The following is a 27,282-nucleotide window of genomic DNA, read 5'->3' as shown; positions in this document are numbered from 1 at the left end:
CCTACAGCTCTTATCACATTCCATACATCCATTACATCAAGCATATTTGTACATATGTTGCCATCATCATTTCCAAAACATTTGCTATTGCAGCCTTTGATATAAGCTCCTCATTTCCCCCTCCCTCCCTCATGAATCCTTGATCAGTTATATATTGTTATTTCATATCATACACTGTTCATTGTCTCCCTTCATCCACATTTCTGTTATTAATCCCCTTTGCGTGGGGCGGGGGGTGCTATATACCCAATCTTGTGATGGGTTCCCCTTTTCTCACCCTCCCCTCTCCCTGACCGTGGCCCTACCCTCATGAGATTGCTACTCCCACTACTGTCCCTGAGGGGTTTATCTGTCCTGATCCTCTCCGTGTGTGGAGCGCTCTTGTCTGGGCCAGTGTGTTCTCGGGCCATTTCGCATTCGAGCCCATTGTCACAGCCACTGTGTCAACCTTCCTCCTTGAGGAGTGTCCTCTTTGTTTGTTGCCCCTCCACCTTACCGTGCGTGATGCCCCTCACGGGGGACTGACAACATGTTCAAAGGATGTAAGAGCAAGTGTCTTCCCTGTAAGGAGACTCAAGGCAGTGTTTCTCAACCTGTGGGTCGCAACCCCTTTGGGGACTGAATGACCCGGGGGTCACCATCACATGAGGGACTGCATGAGGGTCTCGGCAGGAGGAAGGGTAAGGAGCACTCTGGCTGCACTTCTTGCAAGACAGATTTGTATATTTTTTAAAATTATTAAATCTATTTATTAGGGAGCAATGCTGCATTTAGTTGGTTAAGGAGTACAAACTTTCTCACAATATTTTTTAATAAAACAACATCACCTTAATGAGGTTTAGCTGTAAAATTGACCTAAAAATTGATGAAGAAAACCACTATTAAACTTTTACTTGGGCCAAGCCTTGTTGACTATTTTCTTTCTTTCTTTTTTTTTTTTTTAACATTTTATTAGGGGCTCATACAACTCTTATCACAATCCATACATATACATACATCAATTGTATAAAGCACATGTATACATTCTTTGCCCTAATCATTTTCTTTTCTTTTTTCTTTATTTTTAGACTTGTATTTTTGACACCCCGTGGTACTTGCAATATTCTCCTCCTGCACCACAGTTCAAATGCACCCATTCTTCTTCAGTCCTCCTGATCCAGTCTTCATTGTCCAACTCCCACTTGCAGATGAGGCAGTTGAATAGACCATGGCATGGGTTGGGCGCACCTTAGTCCTCAAAGGAACATCCCTGCATGTCGACCCTCTAAAGAGGTCTTTCACAGCAGATTTATTCATGTTGTTTTATATTTTCTAGTAGGCACATTAAAAAAAAAGAAACAGATAAAATGAATTTCAATGATTTATTTTATTTCATCTGTAAAATCTCATTGAAACATGCAAACAGCATAAACTCTACCAAGAGGGGTTTACTTAGAAGATGTTTTCACTCTGTCTTTAGAATCCAGCTGATACGGCTTTCACACTCAGTACATTACAATTAGCCACGCTTCCCGTGCTCACGAGCACATGTGGCTCCCAAAACCAAGCCCACTTCCATCACGCTGATTCTGACTCATTGTGACACTTTCTGACACTGTACGTCTCTATGGAAACGGACAGCCTCCCCTTTCTCCTTCAGAGTGGCTGGTGGGTTTGAACTGCTAACATTGTGATCAGAAGCCCAGTGCTCAACTAGTTGTACCAACGGGGCTCCTCACTGAAACTCACTGCCACTGAGTCAGTACTGACTCATAGTCACAGTACTGACTCTAGAACAGGGTGGAACTGCCCTTGTGAGTTTCTGAGGCTGGAGCAGTCCATGGGAGTAGAAAGCCCCGTCTTTCTCCCGAGGAGCTGGTGGTGGCCTGCACCTTGCGGGTGTCCATATTGGACTGAGGAGTTAGTACTCTGTGGTCACACACGGAGAGGAAGGGCAGCAAGGGGATTCAAGTTAAAACTAGAGAGCATGGAGCATACCTCCCCTGGGCAGTTCTTTTTCTCTGGGAGGTACTGAACTTTGCTCCAGGAAGAGATTGCTTAGAGAGAGTTGGTAATCCGTGGAGAACGTAGGTCTCTGAGAAATGAGTGCATTCATCTGGAAACGTGTAAAGGACCAAGTCAGATGAAAGGACTGGTTTCCTTAGGAAGGAAGACGGGCAGGTTCGACAAGTAGAGAGAAGTGATAAAATAGCAGGGAAGGAAAGAGGACTGATTAGCTTGGGAGCGTGAGGGGCAGGAACTCAGATCTTGTCTCCAGTTGCAAGGCTCCAACAGAAACCAGGGAGTGGCGATGGGCATCGCTGTGAGGAAAGATCCCACACAGGATGGGATCCAGGGGTTCTTCCTGCTTCACCATAGAGATTGAAACCTGAAGAGGATGGTCGGGGCCCAGAGAAAGAACTCTTTGTGAGGCAGCCTCGTGACCGTGACCGGGGAGCCTGTGCCTCATTGGTTTGAGGAGCAAAGGGGCCATGCCTCCTCCAAGAAGCCCAGAGTCTGAAACCTTATCTACCCCCGTGGATAGGCTCATTTTCTGAGTTTCAAAAATGAATGCCGCTATTTATAAAATGCATGGAATGCAAAACTAGTCGTAAGCCAGTAGGGAACAGAAATCCTGGGAACTTTCTTAGCTTCCCTTAAGTAACCACTGTCATCTAACTCCTTCCAGGAAGTTTGTTGTGCATGCAGAGAGGCCAGGAGTGTCATGCTCCATCCACAAGGACCACAGCTTGAAACCACTAGCGGTTTCTTGGAAGAAAGACTGGGCTTTCTACTCCCGTACACAGTTATAGTCATGAAAAAAATTTATGAATTATCAAGGGCTCATGAGGAGAGAGGGCGGGGAAGGGGAAATGAGCTGATATCAAGGGCTCAAGTAGAAAAAAATGTTTTCAAAATGATGTTGGCAACATATGTACAAATGTGCTGGACACAACCAATGTATGTATGGATTGATAAGAGCTATAAGAACCCGAATAAAATGATTCAAAACAAAACAATTACAGTTATAGTCTTGGCATCTCCCAGGGGACAGGTCTACCCTGGGCTACAGGGTCACTATGAGTCAGTATGGGTTGATGGCAGTGAGTTTGGTTTCTATAAGCCGGTTTCAAAAATAACATTTGTTTTGCTCTACAACGGACTCCTTGTAAATAACATTGACATTTCCCAAAGCCTATTGAAATTTCTGTCATTCACTGTATGAGCTATAAAACCAGCAGTTATTAACTACATCTTAGTTAACATGTGTGTACAATGTTCACATGCTCTTGCTAGTACAGGCAGTCGTGTCATAATCATTCATTAGTTTTTTTTATTAATCATTTTATTGGGAGCTCTTACAGATGTTATAACAATCCATAATTCAATCGGATCAAGCTTAATGGTACCCATAATTAATTCTTGGGCCTATAGCTTGGTGAACTATTTCAGCAGATAAGTCCTCAAGGAGGAATGCTTGGAGCAAAGGGGAGACACGTTGAAAGTTCCGAATCTTGCCAAATTGCCTGTTAGACCGATGGCTATGTTTCAGGTTCTACCTGCGGAGTAAGAGTAGCTGGGCACCCACACCCTTGGCCCACACCTGGTGTTATCAGCTTTCCCGTCTTTTTGATCCCACGGGAGACTAATGACACCTCCTTGGGTTTTCAACTTCATTGTCCTGATGATCAGTGACGTCAAAATATTTCCACCTCTCTATTTGTCTGTTTTGTATTTCTTTGTAACTCACATCCTTTGCTACTATTCCCCCCCCTTTTTTTGGGGGTTTTGATGCACAACATCCCGTTCTATTTGTGTTGTTCATAATATCTTACCAAAATAGCTTTACTTCATCCCGCGACTTTCAACCTCAGGATGCTTTTTAGTGGATAGAAATGTTAAACTTCCAGGAAGTAAAAATGTGTAATCTTTTTGCCTTTTCTTTCTATGCTTCCCTATTTACTTCTAGCGTGTTTTTTTTGGTATTTTTTTATACTTAAAATGTTTAAATAAATCATTTTATTGGGGGCTCTTACACTTCCTATAACAATCCATACATGTATTGTTTATACTTAAATTTTACCCACCTGGAATGTACTTCGTTATGTTGTGTCACATACTCTGGTCCCTCGGGATGTGGTTGTTTTGTCCCTTTGGGATGTGGGATTGTAGTCTGAGAAGTGACGTTGGTGTCTCTGCCTTCCTCGTCACAGGGAAGCACTGGGAGAGTATTTGGATGGGAAAAAGGAGAGCGAGGAAGACCAAAGCAGGAGCTACAAACAGAAAGAAGAGAGCAGACTGGTATGGACTGGGTCAGCCCCGCCAGGCCAGCAGCTGAGTATGACACGGGGGGGGGGGTCATTTTCCTCCGGCATTTCCCTGGGCTCTGGGCAGAAGGCCATCCAGCTCTTTCCCATTGTGATAGCTCTTTGGGAGGGAGCGTTCTCAAGACTTATCTCTGTGTTCTGCTCTCTGTTCATGCTCTTTCTTTGCCTCAGACACTTTTAATGGTAAGTCATTATTTCTGCAATCAGATCCAAACCTTCACGAGTTTTCTAGGACTCACTGTAACTCTCCAACAATATACGTATCTCCTATTGTGAGCACCAAGGAGTCTTCCCTTTGGGCTGGGCGGTCCCCCCACCACTGCAGGGAGGCCCTGTTCACCCCTGCTCCGGGCCTTTGCCTGTGCTTGTTCTCCTCTGGAAGGCCAAGTCCTCCCCCCTCTTTTCTTCTCCCTTCTTTCTCCCCACCTCTCGCCAGGCTGCCTTCCACCTCAGGCCCTAATTCCTCCTTGAATTCGTCCTTAGCCCAGCCTGCACCCCTTCATCCACAAACTGTACAGTGAATTCTTTTTAAGATACTTCAGATGGGTGTGCCCGCCATCTCCCCAAGGACGCTGTAAACTCTGGGAGACCGAGGACCTCACCCCATGTCCTTTTGTGGCCGTGGAGTCGCACCTGGCTTACCCTCAAAAACATGGAAAAGCCAACCATTGATTGCTCTCCCGTGGCAATCACAGGACTCCTGGGATCTTGACTAGAGTACTTGGGGCAACAGGCGTGTGAGGAATGAACAGTCATTTCAATAGCACGTCAGCGCTGACAAAGGTTGCCCCCAATGAATCGCCAGCGAAAGGAGTGATAGGAGACGAGAGGACAGGAGCTGAGATAGAGAAAAGAGCTCACTGGGCTGCCGTGCTCGGTCAGTTAGGTGGACAAGTGTGACTGGAGCTGGGCCCTGGACCAACAGGGGGGCTTTATCGAGGCGACACGTGTTCTCACCGGGAGGAAAGTGTCTGGCGCCCTGAGCTCCTGTCAGAGAGCACGCCAGGAGGTAGAGGCCCTCGGAGGACTTGTCCTGCCTGGGAGGGATGGAGAGTTTATGACGACCCCTGGGCCGTGCAGGGTCTTGTTCCAGCTCCGCCTCTCACCGTGGACTAGGAGATTCACGTCAATCTGAAGAGTCAGCGGCCTTTGAGCACTGTAAGAGCAGGAGCCAGGCTTCACTCCCCTGCCTATCCACGGACCTCGGCACGTACCAGGAAGGCAGCATTCATCGAAAGGGGGTGGTGGTGGGAGGAGGGAACGCATAGGCACAGGAAGAGAATTCTACAAAGCCCCTTTCCCACAGTTCTGAGGGATGCAGGGAGCCACCAGTGGGCCCCTGGGCTTGGACACTTGATCTACTCCCCGTTGGATCTCTCTGGTGTCAGCAGACACCTGGATATGTATTACACAGAAGAGCAGTTGAGCTGATTTCCGGTACCCGGTAGCACCACACCCAGCCAGGGAAAATGGGGAGGTGAGGGCGCAGCCCAAGGTCCGTCCTTTCACATTTCTAAAAAGCAAGGAACAAGCCCATGTAGGAGAAAAGTGACCTTCGAGTCTCAAAAGTACAGATAATGCCTCCCACGCTTAATTTAATTTAATTTAGTGTAAATGAAGTGTCAAACCCAAGTGATGGTGTTTTCCTTAGCAATTGCTCAAGCCCCCTTTCACTTCATCACGCGGAGCTTTGACATCGAGGGAAAATGGGCACGAGCCAACCCTGCCTTTCTCAATCTCATGGTGCTGATGCCCAAAGGCCCCCTCCCTACCCTGGCAAGAAGACCCGAGGGTTGGCCCTATGCCATATCAGCTTTAAAACATGAGAATCGTGTGTGTGTGTGTGTGTGTGTGTGTGTGGCCGGTGTCAACTGCGGGTTTATGAAGACACTCTTCTCTGTTTTGTACCAGAGACTTTGTTTCGTCTACCATATAGTTTTCGGTTTATAGTCAATGTAGAATTGCGTTTTGTGTGCACCGTGTAAGGTCAGGGCTCAAAGTCCATGAGGTGGTACCACAGATCAAAGAGAGCATCCTTCCTCATTACAGTAGAGCAGGGGCGCTCACACTTTCGAGATACTTATAAAACGATCAAGTCAAAATGATCTACCAACTACAACATGCAAAACATATATATTTATTTATTACATTTATTAATAAATGCATGGCGAATTATTTATATGTACAATGTGTGTTTATGTACCTTGCATAACCGCATGAGTCTATATTGCACAAACAACACAATTAACTATGCTCATTTTTGGTCATTACCTAAGTTTACTCTGATGACTTGCACTGAATGGAATGAGCCAGGGATGCATAGTCCAGACAGTAGCTGCTGACAGCCAGCCTCCAGCACACTTCCAAATGATCATCAGTCATGGTAGAATGGTACTTGGACTTAATGATCTTTATGTGGGAAAGGCTGGCTCACTTAAATAAGTAGAGCTGAATAACGCAGTCAAGGAGGCAGCACATTTTCTTATGTTTGGGGACTTTCCCTCTGCGAGTAAGTTCCAGAACTGTCCATGCGCTCTGGACTTCAGCTGAATGTCGGCTTGTAGTGTCAACATCTCCCATTCTGTATTCTTACTTGGTCCAGCTCCCCCACTCATTTCAATACCCTTTCTTATGTTTAAGAGGAAAAAAAACCAAGGTCTAAACATTGGCGATAACTTAGCTTGTTAAGTTTGCTGCATTTAGGGCAGTTGTTTGCGCATGCGTCTTGACACCGAAGCTTGCATCTGATTGGCTGCACTGTATATCAGTTAAGTGACGGGATTGATGATAGGCGTACGTCTATTGTTTTCCTGCCAGGAGATCTACCCACCCTACATTGCGATCGACTAGTAGATCGCGGCCATGTATTGATCGCCCCTGCATTATAGCATAAAGTGGACGAGGGCTTCTTTCTCTCCTTCTCGGAACACGTCGGAGTGGTGGTTGTGGTCTTTGTTAGGTGCCTGTCGAGTCGGTTGGTTCTGAGCAGCAGAGCCCCTGTGTGCCTCAGAATGAAACACCGCCTGGCCTTGCTCCCGCCTCACATCGTTCTTTTGTTTGAACTCCTTGGTGTAGCCACGATATCCCTCCATCTTTCAAGGGCCGCCCTCTTTTTCTCTGCCCCCCCCCCCCCCCACTTGACCCACCATGATGCCCTGCTCTTTGGAGCTGTTCGGGAGGGTGATATGGGGACCCCTCGAGATTAGAGACCTCAGCTTCACCTGCCACTCCTTGCTGGCCATCTCTGCTCATCCTGATACACTGTAGCACCACACCCAGCCAGGCAAAGCGGGGAGGTGGGGGCGCAGCCCCGGGCCTGTTTCTGCCTTGTAAAGGCCCTCTTGAGAAGTGGCACACAGCCCTTCTGCCCTTGGGCTCCTGATTGGGCTTTATTTCAGCTGTAGGAAAGGGTTATGAATGTACTTGTCCAGGGCAGTCACACATCCAGTTGAAATCTGAAGGTTCCATTTCTAAAGGAAGAAAGGAGAGATGGCTATTGGAGGGCAGGTCTAATTGTCAGTCTTACCTCCCCAACTGGGATTGATTCTTCAAAAAGACAAGGGTCCTCCGTGGTAGAGCTCTGTGTTGTACCCACAGTACATGCCAGTGTATTGGTTGGCCAGCCCCATTGACACCCACTGAAATAAAAGGCATTTAAAATGGAAAAGCTCTACTGCATTGTAAGCTGTAACTTACATCACATCCCAAATGCTCTGATGGGAAATAAAAACCAAATTCACTGCCATCGAGTCTATGCTAACTCACAGTGACCTTATACGACAGGGTAGAAGTGCCCTGTGAGTTTCTGAGACTACAGTTCTTCATGGGAGTAGAAAGCCCATCTCTCTCCCCCAGGAGTGGCGGGTGGTTTTGAACTGCTGACCTTGTGGATCTCAGCTCAATGCATAACCACTACACCACCACCACCAGGGTGCTCCTATTTGGATGTCTAGAAGAGCTACATGCAGCTGTGCAAATGCCTCCAACTATAAATCTCTTTATAAAGTGTTCTAACTTGACACATTCTTCCTCCTTGGTTTTCAGAAATTGGCTAAGCTGCTCTTCTGTGGCACCGAGCTGGTGACGAACATTCAGGTGGCTACTGATATCAAGGAGATCCAACGGCGAGTGGAAGAAGAGGAGATAAAGCGTCAGCGGTAAGGGGCCCACTGGTGGCTCCCTGCATCCCTGAGCATCATGGGAAGGGGCGTTGCCAAACGGAATTTTGTAGAATTCTCTTCCTGAGCTAATGCATTGCCCCCACTTTCTTGCTCCCTGCTGCTCCCTCTCCCTTTCTTTGAGTGTTGTAAGCTCCGTGGGTGCAAGGAGGAGGGAAACACGCCTCTGGCTCTTGGAGCGCACAGTTTAGCTGAAGAGCCAGGCATGGAAACATACACCTCTGACATATTTCGCAGTGAAGATAAGTGTGACAACACAAGCAAAGCCAAGGCCATCGCGTGGGTATCGACTCATAGCAACCCGGAAGGATCGGGTAGAACCGCCCCTGTGAGTTTCTGAGACTGTCACTCTCTAATGAAGCCAAGAGCACTGTCTGTCTCCCACGGAGCAGTGTTGCTTCCTAACGGCCGACCTTGCAGTTGGCAGTCCAACGTGTAACCATTATGCCACCAAGGCCCCTTAAAGATACGCGTAAGGAGCTGTGAAATACTCATGAAGGGTCCTTTGATTCCTTCTGGAGACATTAGAGAAGACTTCCCCATCAAGAGGCTTTTGAGTTGGGTCCTAAACATGAATAGGACTTTCAGGAGTGGGTATTTTAGACAGAGGGTACGGCTTGAGCCCAGGCCGGAAAGCCCGTGAGGTGTGCTAGTGATGGCTGTTTGTGGGAGGCAAGAGACGAGGCTGAGCAGGTAGGCTGAGCAGGGCTGTCCTAGGCTTAAGTTGATCAGAATGACCAGCCCCACAAACATCTTCGTATTCTGTCCATCTGTGGCAGTGTATCAAAGAATACTAAAGAAGCCACATACCAAGAAAGATAGAGGCCCAGAGGCCTAATAGAAACCCAAGCCACACCCTTAGTTCCAGTACTCAGAAGGCAGACTGCCTGGCACAGCACTCTGCCCAGGGCTTAGAGAGGTATAAGCTGCTTGTGCCCAATGAACACATGTGGGATTAATTGAAGGGCGAGGGCAGAGAGATAAACGGCTCGGTGAGCCTCGCCTTTCTAGTTCTCCGGTCTCTTGCTTTCTGATGGTCAGACCCATTGTGGCTGCCTTAGCCAGTTCCCTGCTTCAGCTGGCAAGGCTCACTTCCTGTGAGACATCCCTGAGGAGAAGTCATATGAATCTATCCTTATGCAGCCCTGACTGCTGGAGTAGCTACGTGGAGACCCCTGCCAGTGCTGAGATGCTTACACGTTCATGGATTCGACTTTACTCCTACAGTCGGTGCCATTGCGTGTATTTTGTGAGATTGAGGAGGACTCTGTAGATTGGTGTTGGACATATGGGCTAATGTTGGACTCATGGGCTTGGACTAGCACTGGGATGGGATGCTTTCTGAATGTACATTTACCCTTTATATAAAACTCTTTCTTATACATATATGGGTTTCTTTGGATTGGGTTCCCTAGTCTACCCAGATTATGGTGTTCGTCTGGGTAGACTAGAGAAACACATCCACAGAAACTACTATGTATACAAGAGGAAAGTGCTGATCCAACTTGAGGCCCGAGAACCAGAAAGGTGAGGCTCACCGGAGCCATTTATCTCTCTGTCCTTCAATTAACCCCACCTGTGTTTATCGGTCAGGTTGGCACAATAAACCTTAACCCTCTCAATGCCCTTGAGTGGGTTCTGACTCTTAGCAACCACACATGGCAGGAAGAACCGCCTTGTTGGCAGCAGCGAGAACGAGGAAGGCCCTCAAGGAGATGGACCGACAATGGGCTCGGCACAGGAACAACTGTGAAGATGGCACAGGACCAGGCAGTGTTTGGTTCTGCTGTGTACGGGATGGGATCCCTCTGGGTGGTACCTGACCCCATGGCATCTAACAACAACAACCATCTTTACAGGGACAGATGGCCAGGACTTTCTCCTGTAGAGGTGCTGGTAGGTTGTTTTTTTTTGAGGTGCTGGTAGGTTTGAACCATCCACCTTCTGCTCAATAGTGCTTCCCTATGGTGTCACCGGGCCCCCTGTAAGCGGCTCAGCTGGGCTACAGGCCTATCGTGTGCACACGCAGGGGACCGAAATTGGCAGGAGCAGAGTCCTTTAAATTCTTGCTTCGGTTTATTCTTCGACTTCTTAGAAATAGTTCAAGGAGCAGAGCAATCTCTTGGCTACGGCAGCTCTTCTCGCCCACAGCATGCCCACCAGCACTGTTCTAGGAGCAGGGCTTTCCGAGTGGCACAGCATGAGCAATCGCAAGTTTACCTGACTCACCGTTGTACCATTGGTGACTTTCCTTTAGAAACGTCCCCCCGCCTGTAATAGAAACACTAGGAACTGGACTGACTGGTCCCCAGCAGGGTCAGCCTGGGGCAGGCCTTCACTGCCATGCTAAGAACACAGGCTTAATTCTATCGCAGTCAGGAAAATGGCACACACAGCTATCTACCTTTCCACTATTCAATCAACCATCCGATCTCCTTCATGCATACTGCTTCTTGCTCGGTTCCTCTTTATTGATGTGGTATCGGTTAGTTACCATCAAGCATTCAACCAAAAGATGTCCCAGTGTCCGGTCTGGATTGGGGGTGGGGTGTGTGTGTCTGGGGGCTGTATTACAGACTCTAACCGCCTGTCCTGGTCTATGGGAGAGCCTGGGCATCTCCCACTGGGCTGGGGTGGCTGACGTGGCTGTCCTTGCAGACTGGAGAAGCTGGAGAACGAAGTGAAGACCAGCCAGGACAAATTTGATGAAATCACCTCCAAATGGGAGGAAGGCAAAAAGAAGAAGATCCCCCAGGAGCTGTGGGACATGCTGAACAGCCAGCAGCTGCACTGCGCCGGGCTGATCGAGGACAAGAACAAGCTCATCAACGAGCTACAACAGGCAAGAGGCCCCAGGCGCCCCCAACTCTCGCCGCTGCTGCCATGGGATTGGGCTGAGGGATTGAATGGGGCCAGTGACTGACTTCTTCCGAAGGGCAACATGTGGAGGGCTGACTTCCTTACTCAAAATGCCGCATATGCCAAGTGATAAACAGCCCCCGCACCCCCTGAAAAAACAAAAACCAAAAGTTAGTTATTTTGTTGTTGCGAAGAACACAACAAAACACAACAATCTTTCCACAAATACAATTTAAACAAAAATCATTTTCCTGGGGGCTTACAGCTCTTAACACAATCCATCCATCCATCCATTTCATAACGACAATATTCTCGGAGCTGTGCAGCCACTTCACCCTCCTGTCCTCCTGTTGGCAGAAACACACTGCCTTCCTGGACAGTCTCCCGAGTCGATCCCACCTGGAGGTGGCTCTGACTCATGGTCCCATGTGGATTCTTCTTAAACAGCAGCATGATCAAGGCTGATCTTTTAAAAAAAGTTTTTTAACCCCACTAGCTAAGCTCAAGTATTGGTCACTTTTTGTTCACTGTTGGGCTCTAAGCAGAGGGTTGTCAGTGCAAACCCACTAGCTAGTGTGTGTGAAAAAGGTGAGATCATTTGCCTCCATGAAAGATGTATAGCCTCAGAAACCCCACAGAGCAGCTCTCTGCCCTACAGGCTTCTGTGAAATAGAACAGACGCTACAGCAGTTGAGTTTGGTTTTTGGTTTGGCTTTAGGATTACTTCAGGGCATAGCCACGATTTGTGGTTCAAAGGAGAATTCAGGGTAATTATTATTGTTTTGGAGTTCATCCTCAGTGGCTCCAGAAAGTCTAAAGTCCAGGAGAATTTGAAAATCTGTTCCACATGTTCCCTCTTTTGATCAGGGTTCTTCTGTGAAATCTTTCGATGGATCACAATCGTCGGTGATGATAGCTGAGCACCGCCCAGTGCTTCTGGTCTCTTGGCACAGGAGGCTGCTGTTCATGGGGCACTTAGTGTTTTCAGTTTCTGATCAGAAAGACCCAAAATGGAGCAGGCTCCATACCTCCTGCTTCTGTCTCAGTTCATGAGCTACCTTTTGCATGTTCTTCTCCAGGAGCTGAAAACCAAGGATGACCAGTATGTGAAGGATTTAAAGAAACAGGCCGATGACATCTGCCTGCTCCTGGAGAGGATGGAAGAACAAGTCAAGAGTGTGATGAAGACCTTCCGTCAGGAGCTTGTGCACATTGAGGTGATCCGTGCTCGAAGTCCATTTTCTGCTCTTGGCCGGGAGACCGGGTCTGGCCTAACGATCCAATAAGGGTCCTAAGAGGTTTGGGTCCTCGGATTGCTGTCTCTGTTCTAAGTTTTCCTTCATTTATTCACGTATTCATCTAGTAAAGACGACATCGCAGGTGCTGTTCCACTGGCTCAGGGTACAGCCACGGATGAAATAATGTCCCTACTCTCTGGAGGGTCCCGTATTCGAGGCTAATCATGCGTAGCGAGACAACAAACCAATCCATCTCTAAGTACACAATTTGAAGATAGCCAGGGGGGTGGGCCTCTTCCTCTGACTTGTTATAGATTTCCTGCTGCTCCGGCTTCTTGGGAACCTCAAACACAGCCACGCGATGTCCGGTTCTTGGGAACCTCAAGCACACATGGCTCTAATCGGAGGCGAACATACACACTGTCGCTTCCCCCATGGTGCATCGAGTTAAGCATTGGGCTGCTACCTGTAGGCTAGGTGATTTAAACCCAGCGGCCACTTCACAGGAGAAAGGCGAGGCTCTCTGCTCCCAGAAAGCCTACAGAGGAGTCCTACTTGCTTCTCTGGGGCCTCCCTCGACCACGGCAGTAGTCTGGGCCAACCAGGGACACTGCCTATCTTCAGTTCCCTCCCTGCCTCGGACACGGACTAAGCCAGGAGTATGTTGGCACGTTTCTGTTCGGTCTCTCTCTCCTGGCTAGATTTCAGCCTTGGTCCTTGGCTCCGCGCGAGAAAGATTTCACGCCGGAACCGGGCTCGTGATCCAAGTGAATTTAATGAGAGTTAAAAGAAGCTTCAGGTTTTACGCGGCACCCATAGGATTCCTCTGACCATGCGGCCTGGCAGAGACTGCCCCAGGTCACGCAAGGATCTCTCTCCTCCCACTAAGACGACCAGACAAAAAGCCCCTCTCCCTTCCCATCCCTGCCTTTTCAAGGGTTCCCCGGGGAGGCGTGGTGAACGACCCCAGGGCACTCCCATTGGCTGAATTGCAATCACCTGGCCCAGGTGGGCTGCTCCAAGTGTAACGCCCATCCGAGCCCACCGGCGGGAAAATCCAGCTTTGTCCTTTGCTGGCTCTCCTGGGCATGCGTAAATGGACTTCCCAATTCCCTAGGCTAAGCTGTCTCACAGTTTCCTCTTTACATTTATGTTGCAGACTTCATACATCAGACTGATAGGCTTCCTGATACCTGAACTCCCTAGCCACTCAGTCACATGCGCCTTGGCAAGCCTGCATGGGGATTGGCCTTCGCGTAGTTGACGACAAGGCACTTGCCCTGCTATCTAAGAGTCCTTTACTGCTGCGGAGACCTGCCTGATAAAAACCGCCTCTCCTTGATTTCAGAAAGCGTTTGAGATGGAACGACAGGAGCTCCTGGCCAACAATAAGAAGAAGTGGGAGCGGGCGCTGCAGGCTCACAATGCCAAAGAGGTAAAGTAGGGGTGCCAGAGGGGGGTAAAGAGGCGTAAGAAGCCAGGGTGGGTTTTACTGTGACTGAATTTGCTCCGCCCCTTTGGCCCGTGGGCAGGATACATTCAATGCCACACTTCTTGGTGAGCCAGCCTTACAGAGATTGTCTCCTAGGCATGGCGGGAACCATCTCTGGGGGTCCCTGTGGTTCACCCCATTCTGTCATCCTCTCCTGTGTTTCTCCGTCAGCCACCCCAGCCCGAGAAGGATCTTTTTAGAGGGCATGGGGGTTTTCACCTCCTTGCACACATGTAACGGGCAAAGAAGTGACTTGACCAGAATCAAACGCTGCGTTCAGAAACGAGCCCGCTTGCTCTTTCTCCGTGGCACTTTCCATGTGGTTTCAAGAAGTGATCAAGCCGTGACCCAGGGGTTCAAAGTCTGCAGAGGGCCCCCCAAGAGCAGTCAGACAGCCTCTGGAGTGTGGAACTTTCAAACCCTCCTCGGGGTCCCGCTGGCCAGGCCCTGAAGGGTGGAGGCGGGCCGTAGCCGACTCTCCCCATGTCCTCTGTGCCCTCAGCTGGAGTACCTCGTCAGCCGCATTAAGAAAGTGGAGGAATACGAGAGGCAGCTGAACAAGCAGCGGATCTGGGACTGTGAGGAGTACCACATGATCAAGATCAAGCTGGAGCAGGACGTGCAGGTGTGACAGCTGCCCCACGCGTGGGCATCCAGGTAGCAGAGCAGGTGGACGGCCGGTGCCTGGGAAGGTGTCGTCCTGAGGGACCACCCACGATGCTCTGGTGGGGGTGGGGCTGAGCTAGTATTTATGACTTCCTAGTTTTACACGTTCCTACCTAGAGGAGCTGATGGAGAAATGCTCTCCTTAAAAAACCAGCAAAATTCCCATAAGACCCACTGCCATTGAGTCAAGTTCAACCACTGCCATTGAGTCAAGTTCAATGGTAACGACCCTAGAATAGGGTTTCTGAGGCTATAAATCTTTTTTTTTTGGAGGGGGGAGCAGAAAGCCTCATCTTTCTCTGGCTGGTGGGTTTGCCCTGCTGACATTGCAGATGGCAAGCCAGTGCTTAGGGTCTGGTAATCTATGGCATGTAAGGAATAGCGAAAAGATTGCGTTATAGCCTGGCAAAGGGCGTGTCTTAAGGGAATTTCAACTGCATCCGAGGGTCGAAGCTAGAACTACTGCTAATAATCGATATCTAATGAATATCTACCTTAATCCACGCACTTAACACAGTACCCTCACCATACCATGAAAGCCAGATACCACTTACAGCATCTTATAAGAAACTGAGTTTCTGGGACAGTAATGTTTGTCTTGCAAGCAGGAGACCCTGGGTGCAAACCTTGGTGCGCCTGGGTCGAAAGCGTTCCCCGTTGTCTTAGTTATCTAGTGCTGTTGTAGCAGAAACACTGCAGGCAGATGGCTGTAACAAACAGTGATGTGTTCTCCTACAGGTCAGCCAGTTAAAGGTCCCATTCAGAGCGCCCACTCTTAGGGAAGGCTTCCTCTCTGTGGTGTTGTGGAGGAAGGTCCTTGTCTCTTTCCAGCATCGGTGGGCCTGACATTCCTTGGGGCTCTCTACCTATATCCGTATCAATTTTCCCCCGAGTCTAGGAGGGTCTCAGCACAGTGACTCTGGATCCCAAGGACATACTCTGCTCGGCACTTCTTTCTTGGTGGTAATCGGGTCTCTCTGATCCCTGCTTGCTTCTCTCATCCTTTTATAGCTAAAGAGAGATTGACTCAAAATTCAGCCTGATCCTGTGGAGTTTTTCCCGACTCATTAAGATAACTACCTCGGATTGTGCCTCGTTACCATGATAGAGGTTAGGGCTCACAGCGGTCACAGACTGGACGAGAATCACACCATGTTGAGGACTCTGGCCTAGGCAAGTTGACACGTGTTTTGAGGGACGCAATGCAACCCATGACATCAGGCTTCCAAACAGCCCACTGACTGATACTTGGAAATTTGCTGGAAGGAAGATTCTGACTCATCTGCAGAAAGAACCTTCTACCTACAGCTATCCAGTAATCAAAAAGGGTTGTCCCACAAAACAAAGAGCCCTTTATCTCGTTAAGCAGTCAAAGGCGGAATCACAAGCTCTCTTCATTGTTGAAGAGAATTCCTGCAGTGGGATGGAGATCAGACTTGCTGGTTTCTAAAATCCTTGCCAAGTTCTGGACGCTGCGTTTCATGCCAGTTAAAAAAAAGCTTCTCTTTCTACACCGAGCTGTAACTGCATCTTAATGTTCAGGCGCGGTCTTTTCCTTTGGCACTCTGCCTCGAGCAATGCGCCATGTTAAAAGTTCCCACTTGGCATTTGGAAAAATGTCAGTTCTTCCTCCTGCTGTAGCTTTATATCAGTAGGTTAAGTTAAAAACCTCCATTAGACTACAGATTTTACCAATCTTGAAAACTTTCCCAGACCAATCTCAAGTTTCTGTCATGGAGTTGAGGGCTACCAACAAAGAACAGTCAAGCCTGCAAAAGTGCAGTCTCACTGGTGTGGGCTTGATAGATGCAATTTTAATGCAAACGACGATTGTTAAGCATCCTGATTTCTCTTCTTCCCCCAGCTTGTCTTGGTAATTAATGAAAATGATAATTAATGATAATGAACTTACTGTTGTCTCAAACCATAAGATATGTAGAATTTCATACTCTTAACTCATGTCCAGACACCAGAACAACAACAACAAAATGCTTCAACCTCCGCAGATCATGTTGTGAAAGGGGGGTGGGGTAAGATTAGGGAAGTGAGGGACTGGAGTCAGAGAGACCTGTGGTTAGCAAGCCATGTGTACCCCACTAGGCCACCCAGTGTTGAGCAGTACAAATCATACGAGTGCAGGCTGTAGATTCTGCACTCAGACACATTGCTGTTACTTCTCTAAGTTCATGACCAGCCCTGCTAGCAGCTCTGATGTGCTTTCATAAACATGAAGCAAATATGAGGTTATGCTAGGTTTCCCGGGTGAGAAATACCTCAGTCCTTGGCTCTGCATGAGAAAGAAGATTCACACTGAAGCCTGGTTTGTGATCCAAGTGGGTTTTTATAAAGGATAGAAGCAGTTTCAGGCAGTACGGAGAGAGACCAAAGCTTGGTCCGCCCAGGACCATGGAGAAGCAACTAGAAAAAAGCTCATGGTCTCTCGCTTGTGGCCTTTTGGGGGCCTTCTGCTGGGAAGTGTGGTACTGCTTGACCCCAATTGGCTGAATTAAGCCCACCTGGCCTAGATTGGGGCCCACCCAGGTGTACCCGGGCTTCCTGGTTCAAGGGCCTGGATTTGTGCATACCCTCTATCCATTACTGATTCCCAACTTTTTATAAGGGTGGGGGACGGGGAGGGAGGCCTTGGCATGTAGAGGGGGAAACCTCTGGTTTCTGCTTCTAACTCCCTAACAGAGACACAACTCTTTTACATGGGAAATGTTTTATTGAAAAGATTTGACACATGTTCTGTTAGAAAATATGTCAAAACGTTCAATGGAAGGAATAATTGCATTTTCTAAAACAGAGTCACATGTCATTCTACAAGAAAATGAGAGAGGCCCAGGGAAAAAGCCAGTGAGTCTATTCTGATGTATAGTGACTCTGTAAGACAGGGAGAAGAAGATAGCCTCAGCTTTCTCCCTGGGAGTGGCTGGTAGGTTCGAACTGCTGACTTTGCTGTGAGCCCAACGTGTAAGCCACTACACCACCAGTGCTTCCTGTGGGAGAAGCAATGTGTTTCATTTGGTCAAGCAAACAAAGTTTAAAATATCACCTTCATTAAAGTTGGACACTGAGTAAGAAAGTCCGAAGAAGCACGGGTGCATTTGAATATGATGCTGACAAAGCATATGGAGAGGATCACGGGCTGCCAGAAGAACCAGCACATCTGTCCTTGAAGGAGGACAGCCAGAATGCTCCTCAGCAGTTAGGATGGTAGGACTTGGTCTCATGTGCTCAGTGTGTTGCCAGGAGGGAACCGTGTCTGGTAAGAGAGATCATACTTGGTGAAGTGGAAGGGCGGTGAGAAAAGAGGAAGACCTTCGAGGAGATGGATTGACACGGTGACTGCGTAGCAATGGCGTGCGACTGAGCCGTGTGTCCCTCAGTGGTACATAGAGTCGCTATGACTCAGGAGTGACCAACAACACCAAACAACTTCTCAGGGCCATAGTGGCCTAGTGGACTACACAGCGAGCCTAAAGCGGGGGGCTCTCTGCTCCTGTAAAGATCGGAAGTCTCAGAAACCCGAAGGGACAATTCCACTCTGTCCTCTTACGGTCATGAAGAGTCAGAATTGACTCGAGGGCTGTGAGTCTTTGGGGGGGAAACAATGCTCCATGTAAATTAGAAATTCTAATCTTTAAAAAAAAAAAGTAAAAGGGTGGAATTTTTTCCCAAGCTTTTATTTATTTAATTATTTAAAACATTTTATTAGGGGCTCATACAACTCTTATCACAATCCATACATATACATACATCAATTGTATAAAGCACAACTGTACATTCTTTGCCCTAATCATTTTCTTTTTTTTTCTCCTCTTTTCTTTTTTTTTACATTTTATTAGGGGCTCATACAACTCTTATCACAATCCATACATATACATACATCAATTGTATAAAGCACATCCATACATTCCCTGCCCTAATCATTTTCAAAGCATTTGCTCTCCACTTAAGGCCTTTGCATCAGGTCTTCATTTTTCCCCTCCCTCCCAGTTTCCCCCTCCCTCATGAGCCCTTGATAATTTATAAAGTATTATTTTGTCATATCTTGCCCTATCCGGCATCTCCCTTTACTCCCTTTTCTGTTGTCCGTCCCCCAGGGAGGAGGTCACATGTAGATCCTTGTAATCGGTTCCCCCTTTCCAACCCACTCACCCTCTACCCTCCCAGTATTGCCCCTCACACCCCTGGTCCTGAAGGTATCATTCACCCTGGATTCCCTGTGCCTCCAGCTCCTATCTGCACCAGTGTACAACCTCTGCTCTATCCAGACTTGCAAGGTAGAATTCGGATCATGGTAGTTGGGGGGGAGGAAGCATTTAGGAACTGGAGGAAAGCTGTATTCTTCATCGGTGCTACATTTCACCCTGACTGACTCATCTCCTCCTCTAGATCCCTCTGGGAGGGGATCTCCAGTGGCCGACAAATGGGCTTTGGGTCTCCACTCTGCACTTCCCCCTTCATTCACTATGGTAAGATTTTTTTTTTGATGATGCCTTATACCTGATCCCTTTGACACCTTGTGATTGCACAGGCTGGGGTGCTTCTTCCATGTGGGCTTTGTTGCTTCTGAGCTAGATGGCTGCTTGTTCACCTTCAAGCCTTTAAGACCCCAGACACTATCTCTTTTGATAGCCAGGCACCATCAGCTTTCTTTGCCACATTTGCTTATCCACCTGTTTGTCCTCAGCGCTTGTATCATGGAAGTGTGCAGTCAATGATATGATTTTTTGTTCTTTGATGCCTGATAACTGATCCCTTCGGGACCACGTGATCACACAGGCTGGTGTGTTCTTCCATGTGGGCTTTGTTGCTTCTGAGCTAGATGGCCACTTGTTTACCTTCAAGCCTTTAGGACCCCAGCTGCTATATCTTGTGATAGCCAGGCACCATCAGCTTTCTTCACCACATTTACTTGTTCACTCGCTTTGGCTTCAGCAGTTGAGTTGGGAGGGTGAGCGTCATAGAATGCCAATTTAATAGAAGAAAGTATTCATGCATTGAGGGAGTGCTTGAGTAGAGGCCCAAGGTCCTTCCGCCACCTCAATACTAAACCTATAAATATAGACACATAGATCTATTTCCATATATATATATATATATATATATATATATATATATATATATATATATATATATATTTGCGTGTACATGTCTTTGTCTAGACCTCTATAAATGCCTTTTGCCTCCTACCTCTTTCCTCTATTTCCCTTAACTTTCCTCCTGCCCCACTACCATGCTCCATCCCCACCTGGGTTACAGCTATACCTCTTCTTTACGTAACCTTACCCTTGATCATTCCCTACAGGGCCTGCCACTCCCCCCTCACCACCAATTTGGATCCCATGTTGTTCCCTTGTCCCTGGGTTAGTTAACACCACTTCCTTACCCCCCCACCTCCCCTATCCCAAGTACCCCCGGAGCTGTCGGTCCCGTTGTTTTTTCTCCAGATAGTTCATCTAGCCTATCTTATTTAGACAGACCTGTGGAGATAATAACATGCACAAAAACAAGACAGAGGAAAACAAAGCAACAGTATACAACCAGATAACAAAACAACAACAACAACCCACTGACAAAGAACAACACATCAAGAAAACACATCAAGAACGAAAAGCTTGTAGTTAGTTCAAGGATCGTTTGTTGGCCCTTAGTGTTTTCCAGTCCAGTCTGTTGGGGCATCACGCCCTGGCACCAAAGTCCACTTTTAGCATTCCCTGGGGACCTTGCCACTCAGTTCCCTTGCTGTTCCGCTGTACTCCCCCCGTGCTTTGCCTCGGTGTGGTGGGATCAGTTCAGGTACAATTCCCACACTGTGTCTCCAGTGCTATCACCTGTATCGCCCTTAGTCACTGAGGGGCATCATGTCTCATAGTGGGGCCAGCCATGTTGTCCTCTCTGTGGACTGGCTGCTCTACTCAGGAACATCCTCCTCACGGCCTGGTGGGCCAGACTGTGCTCCACTCTCTCCTCCTCCCCCTTCATCTGCTCCCGTGTGCTCTGATCAGATATGTCCCTCTCCTGGAGCTGCAGAGTCAATGTCGTCCTTTCAAGCAAATTCTTCTCGGGAGAGGGGCAGGAATCCACTTAATTTTTGGTGCTGGGGCCAGCCTCCTAGAGCTCTCCACTGGTTCCCTACACCATGCTGGAATGTTGCATTCACACCTTGCGGCACTGGATTCAAGTCTGGAAAAGGGTGGAATTCAATATTTATTTATAGGACACTGCGAGATAGGAAATTCCACACAGAAATGCGAAGCCCAGTGATAGGAGGCAGGCTTCATGCAGTCTGCACAGTCTGGAACTGTCCAGCAGTTTTGTCGTAATAAGTGCTACAATCACAAATCACATTGATAAAGAATTCTCAGAGAAAGAATGAAGAGAAACTTTTACCAAACAAAGGACACAAAAACAACTGTAGGACTCCGCTGTATAGTCTTCAACATGCAAGGTCCCGGGGTGCCATCCGGAGCTTGGAAGGCATATGCTTCCGAGGTCGTTTCTGGAAGAGCATTCAGGTCTTCCTCCTCCTCTACGGAGAAACACTTCGCAATCATGCTCAAGGAAGCCTTGTCTACAGACTTGCGATCATGGTGTTACATCCCTTCAATCTTGTCCAAGCCTCCACAGTCTTCAATCATTACACCAAGTTTCCCAGTTCCGCTAGTTTTCTCAGCAGCTTGAACGATATTTGAAATGGCATCCAGAATAACCACATAATCTTGGGGTCTGTGTTAGTCAACGTCGACTAGAGAAACAAACCCAGGGAGCCTCATATGTGTATCAGAAAGAGCTTTATATAAAAGAGCAATTTTACATTAAGAAAACATCCCATGCTTCCTCCCCCCACCACCCCAACTACCATGACCCGAATTCTATCTTGCAAGTCTGGATAGGGCAGAGGTTGTACACTGGTGCATATGGGAGGGAATCCAGGCTGGATGATACCTTCAGAACTAGGGGGTGAGGGGCGATACTGGGAGAGTAGAGGGTGAGTGGGTTGGAAAGGGGGAACTGATTACAAGGATCTACATGTGACCTCCTCCCTGGGGGACGGACAACAGAGAAGGGGGTGAAGGGAGATGCCGGATAGGGCAAGATATGACAAAATAATACTTTATAAATTATCAAAGGCTCATGAGGGAGGGGGAAGCAAGGAGTGGGGGGGAGAGGACCTGATGCAAAGGGCTTAAGTGGAGAGCAAATGCTTTGAAAATGATTAGGGCAAAGAATGTACAGATGTGCTTTATACAATTGATGTATGTATATGTATGGATTGTGCTAAGAGTTGTATGAGCCCCTAATAAAATGTTAAAAAAAAAGAAAAAGAAAACATCCCAGCCCAGTCCAGATCAAGTCCACAAGTCTGATATTAGCCCATATGTCTGATACCAGTCTGTAAAGTCCTCTTCAGACTCACGCAACACATGCAATTACACCTAATGCAGGAAGATCAAAGGCCAGTGGGTAGAGAGTCTTGTGGATCCAGTGGCAGTAGAAGCATCTTAGTGTTGGCATGGATTTCCATGTGGCTCTTCCAGCTCCAAGACTCTGGCTGCCATCAGCATAACTCCATGTGGCTTGTCAACAGCAATGTCTTGCAGGGAGATGAAGCAGAGAGTGTCTAGTCGGCAGGAATGTCTCCCAGGGAGTGAGTGTGTGTACCACCTCCAGCACCACTTATGTTAGATCTCTCTGTAGCTAGATCTATACCTCGGTCCTTGGCTCTGCGCGAGAAAGAATTCACGCTGAAGCCTGGTTTGTGATCCAAGTGAGTTTTATGAGCGTTAGAAGTTTCAGGTTTACACTGCACCCACAGGACTCCTCCTGAACATGCAGCCTGGCTGGAAACTGCTCGGTGTCACGTAAAAGATAGTGTTGCTCAACTCTGGGCTCCTGCCTTTACAAGGATCCCACAGGGCGGCATGGTGGTAGACACCTGATCAACCCCATTGGCTGAATCGAATTCACCTGTCCTAGGTGGGCCAATCCAGGTTCAGCGCTCACCCATGCCTACCGGCAGGAAACCTAAACCTCTGAGCATGTGCAGTGCGCCACTCCTTTGTTTCCATGGCTTGGCTCTCTGGGCATGCGTTAATGGGCATTCCTTAGCCCTATGCTAGCCTACCTAACATTCCCCCCTGAAGAGATATGGACCCAAATCTTTGGGGTACTGGATGACGACATCTCTAGCTACTTCCTGCTGGCAAAGGGGGTGAAGTGGGGTTTTGGGTCCATACCCTTCCTACTCTGTTAGAAGGGGTTGTCCATTTAGGGCCCAGGATAGATAAGGTCGAGGTGGGTCTAGGAGGTGGTGGTCCTGGAGCTGGCACACTTGGTTCAGAGGCCTTGGTAACCTGAGAACTGGAAAAATAAACAGACAACAGGTGAACAGTTTAAGGGAGACAAGGGTAAGACTGTAAGGTGGCAGTGCCCTTGAAGTTAGGTTAGTGTCATAGGAAATCAATAGAAATCTTAGGACTAACAGGCATGAGAGTTTGGTCACTGTAAACACAGGAACGGGGTAAAGGCACTCACTGGCTTAAAGGCTCTGAGGGGTCTGAGGTAGAATTATCTGTGTAGCTCTCATCTGTCCTTGGGTGGTGATGAAATATCATCCTAAGACCATCCAGTGGCTCACAGGAGTATTCGTCTGCAGCTTCTGTCTTGGAGGGATCAGATGGTAATGGTTTCCAGGGTTTCACCCGGGTATGGTGGATCCAAGCACTCTGCTCTGGAACTTTGACAGCAGTGGGTGTAGAGAGAATTACTGGCAAAGGTCCCTTCCAAACAGGCTGGAGCTGGGAATTAGGAGACCCTTCCTTCCAAGTTTTTATAAGAACTAGATCTCCCGGCTGGCACAATGGTGGTAACTTTTCCTCCCTTCGGGCCTGAGTGATGGAATGCCTCCTGACACTGGGCTACTTGGGTGGCATATTGCTGTATTAAGGCTCTCTCAGAGTCTATAGCTGGCTCTGTTATAAGAAACGGCCACTCCCATAAAACTTCATAGGGGCTCAAACACATAGATTGCCGTATGGAAATCCTAAGACGTAGCAGAGCTATGGGTAGTGCATCTTTCCAGCTCATCTGAGTTTCTTGTGTCAGCTCTCTGAGGGGTAACTTCAGGTGTTACGGCCTGTTCCCATGGTTCCTGTGGGGGAATCTGAGGCTTCTCCACTGTGAGGAACAATTGGAAAGCTGTAGAGGGATGAGGCCCGATGATGATGCAGGTGTGCAGCTTGGACAGTAGGTCTCGGCCGAGGAGAGGAGCTGGACATTCAGGGACCACTAGGAAGCTGTGAGAAAAATAGAAGTTGACCCAAAGACATCTGAGAGGTTCAGTAAAATGCTTAACTACAGGTTTTCCTGACACTCCCAGGATGGAGCAGGTGCAGGGTACCAGGGGTCCAGGGAAGGAAGCAAGGATAGAGAAGGTGGCCCCAGTATTTAAAAGGAAGTACACTGACCTTCCTGCCATGTCGATGCTCACCCTAGGTTCCAGACCAGTAGCAGTTATCTCTTGCTGCTGGGCCATCCGGACCAGGTGCCTTCAATCCTCCTCCATTACCAGCTGCACGTTGGCCTGTGGGTGCCTCCCCTCCAGGTTTTGGGCCTTAGGACAGAGGCCAGCCCAGTGGCCAGTCTGCTTGCAATGGACACATGCGTCTGAGGAGGCTCGTTCCGGTCAGGGAAGTTCCTAGCCCGATGACTCGGTCGCCGGAAAATGCAGCACTTGGTAGCTGGTCCAAAGGTCTGAGAAACCTCGGAGGCATTTGACGGGCATCGGTTATGAAGTGCAGCTAATACCTGGGCATGCCTAATGTCCTTCCTTTTCTCCTTCTCCCGGCCTCGAGCCTCCCCTTCCTGCTCCCTATTGTAAAAGCAACCATCTCCTCCAGCGGAGCTCCTTTAGGCCTTTACACTAGTTTTTGGAGTCTCTTGCGAATTTCCTGTGCGGCCCGTGTGAGAAACTTGTCCCTGAGCAAGATTTGCCCCTCATAGGATTCTATATCTACAGCAGTATGATTCTTTAGGGCTTCCTTTAGCCGCTCTAAAAAGCTTACAGGAGACTCTGTAGGTCCCTGGTGAATCGCTGTCACCTTGGCATAATTAATGGCCTTTTGCCTACCTGCCTTTAGTCCACTTGTGATGCACACCAGGAAATGTTCTCATGCCCACTTGTGCTGAGACTCACTGTGATTCCAAGCAAGGTCTGTTAAAGGTACAGCAGCTTCCCCTACAGGGTACTTTTTAACCATCACATGTAACTCCTCTGCAAACTTCCTAGCACCTTTGAGCACTCGTTCTTTTTTGAAGTCTGTTATAGCCTGTCCCAGTATGACCATTACATCTTTCCAGGTTAAATCATAGGCTAGGGTGAGGTGCTGGAAGTGTTCTCTGTACTGTTCAGGTTTGTTAAAGTAACTTCCCAAGGCAATTTTAATTTGCTTGAGTTCAATTAGAGTAAAAGGCTTGTAAATTGCCTGGGGACCAAATTCCCCTGCTGCCTCTACCACAGGTAGAATATTCTGGGCTGTTTCAGGGTTGGGGTAATAGTTGCCCTTAAGTCCAGGGTCCCTCAGGGGGTCCTGGGTGCACTGGGAATGAAGATCTTTGTTCTTCCTCAAAAGGAAGAATGCTCTGTCATACGGCATCTCCCACCACCTCTCCATCATTCCACAGAAATGTTCTCGCTGTTGCAAGGTTGGAAGAGAAAGTGTACCATTGCCTGGCCACGATTCCTCTTTCTCTAAAACATACTGTGGCCAAATAGAATCGCAAAGCGTAATCAGCCTCTGTTTGTCCAGCGTTTCTGGATCAAATCTTTCCCAATTGGATAGGGTACATCCAAAGGGGCAATTCCTGGGTATCGGGCTGGTAAGTTCCATGTAGAAAACACAAAAAAAGGAAGGCTATTGAGAGCTTGATGCCTCAAGGTCAATAACCACAGCTTCAGCGTGTGGCGAGCTATTTATCTTTGCAACACCTCCACATGAGGTCATCAAACTGCGACCTGTCTGACAGGCTGAACTCCACCCCTTCACTCTGAATAGTCTCAAGTTAACACCAGATTGCATAACTCCCACAGAGCCTTTGAGGCCACTCCAAACTTTTGACTTGCCACCAAGCAGGTCCTCAGGTCCTGCTTGCTCTATTCAGTACCCAAGGGTAAGGTGGTGGTGGGTGTGTGCTCTCAAGTATCTTCCTATCCAGACCTAGAGCAGTCTTATAGGACAGGGTAGAACTGCCCCATAGGATTTCAAAGCGGGGCTGTCTACTCCCATCCACAGTTACGGTCTCAGAAACCCCCAGGGGGTCACTCTGAGTCAGCATGGACCCAATGGCAGGCAGTGAGTTTGGCTTTGAGTCTGGAATCTTTACACAGCTGGCCACCCCACCCATCTCTCTCCCACGGAACCACCAAACCCTGGTGAGCTGCACAGCGCTTCTCCTCGGGGCCACTAGCGCTCCTTTGGCCATGGGTTAGGTCCTCAGTAAACATTTGCTGAATGCATGAACACAGCCCGTGGACATCCAAAAAGTAAGGATGACTGAGTGGGCGGGCCCTTCTTGACCATGAACATCGCTTTTTAAGGACGCCGCTGTGGTAGAGGGGCCATTTCACGTTTCCGTGGCAGCATCGGCCACGATGGTGTCCCTGAGGGCTTGCTCAGATCTCTCCAGGATCTGGTGCCAAGTGCCAGCCTGCGTTGGGCTGAGAGTGCTAACTCTGAACCGTCTTCCTCTTTTGACCCATAGACTTTGCTTGCCGCAGACGCCTTGTGTTTTATCCGGTCGACCCTGAATGTTGCTCTCATCGCAGATTTCCTGAAAGTCTGGGTCAACGCACCCACGTATTGGTTCTCTGATCCGTCTCCAGAACAAATGGTCAGGAGGCCTCAGGCACAACAAATGGTGCTGGGGGCCAACTGTCATCCCGATCTCTGTTCTCTGTAGATCCTTGAGCAGCAGCTTCAGCAGATGAAAGCAATCTATCAGCTGAACCAAGAGAAGTTAGAGTACAACTTCCAGGTGCTGAAAAAGCGAGACGAAGAAAGCACTGTGATTAAGTCGCAGCAGAAGAGGAAGATCAATCGGTAAGCTCGCACGGCCTCTGGACTCTGATCGAGAAAACAGGCATGGGTATAGACTCTCTTCTTTTGCAGGGGGGCAGAAATGGCTTTAAAAAATATGACCAGCTCTTTTACTTTTGGGCAAAGATGGGACAGTTACCTTGGACTCTTTCTGCACCCTCTGTTCCTAAAAGCGTATACATCCCAAAGTCTTCCTTCCGCTTCTGCCTGGTTTGCTTTCCCCACATCTGTAACGGCTGGCATTTGCTTCTTCCAGGATGTATTTATCATATATGCGCACACACACATATTCTCAGCCTGTTCAGCTTTCCTTGGAAGATAGCATTCTGTACACACCGCTCGCTATCTCCAAGACCTTTCAAGCCTAGCTCTTGGCTCTCTGTCACACAGGGAAGTTTCCTAAAACATACTTGGGAGCCCAGGTGGCATAGTGGTTAT

At 48.3% G+C, this 27,282-nt stretch overlaps 1 protein-coding gene across 1 annotated transcript in view; it reads left to right on the top strand.

Annotated features, from left to right (window-relative positions):
• Positions 1–27,282, top strand: part of DRC1 (dynein regulatory complex subunit 1) — a 56,538-nt gene that overhangs the window by 6,676 nt on the left and 22,580 nt on the right. The window contains exons 2-8 of the mRNA XM_075555809.1: positions 4,194–4,281; positions 8,352–8,464; positions 11,144–11,327; positions 12,424–12,561; positions 13,931–14,017; positions 14,577–14,699; positions 26,708–26,847. Coding sequence (XP_075411924.1) covers positions 4,194–4,281; positions 8,352–8,464; positions 11,144–11,327; positions 12,424–12,561; positions 13,931–14,017; positions 14,577–14,699; positions 26,708–26,847 — 873 coding nt within the window. The remainder of the gene's footprint in view (positions 1–4,193; positions 4,282–8,351; positions 8,465–11,143; positions 11,328–12,423; positions 12,562–13,930; positions 14,018–14,576; positions 14,700–26,707; positions 26,848–27,282) is intronic.

The sequence above is a fragment of the Tenrec ecaudatus genome, chromosome 8 (genome assembly GCF_050624435.1).
Source record: "Tenrec ecaudatus isolate mTenEca1 chromosome 8, mTenEca1.hap1, whole genome shotgun sequence".
NCBI classification, from domain to species: Eukaryota; Metazoa; Chordata; class Mammalia; order Afrosoricida; family Tenrecidae; genus Tenrec; species Tenrec ecaudatus.
This window is presented reverse-complemented; position numbering and strand designations above follow the sequence as displayed.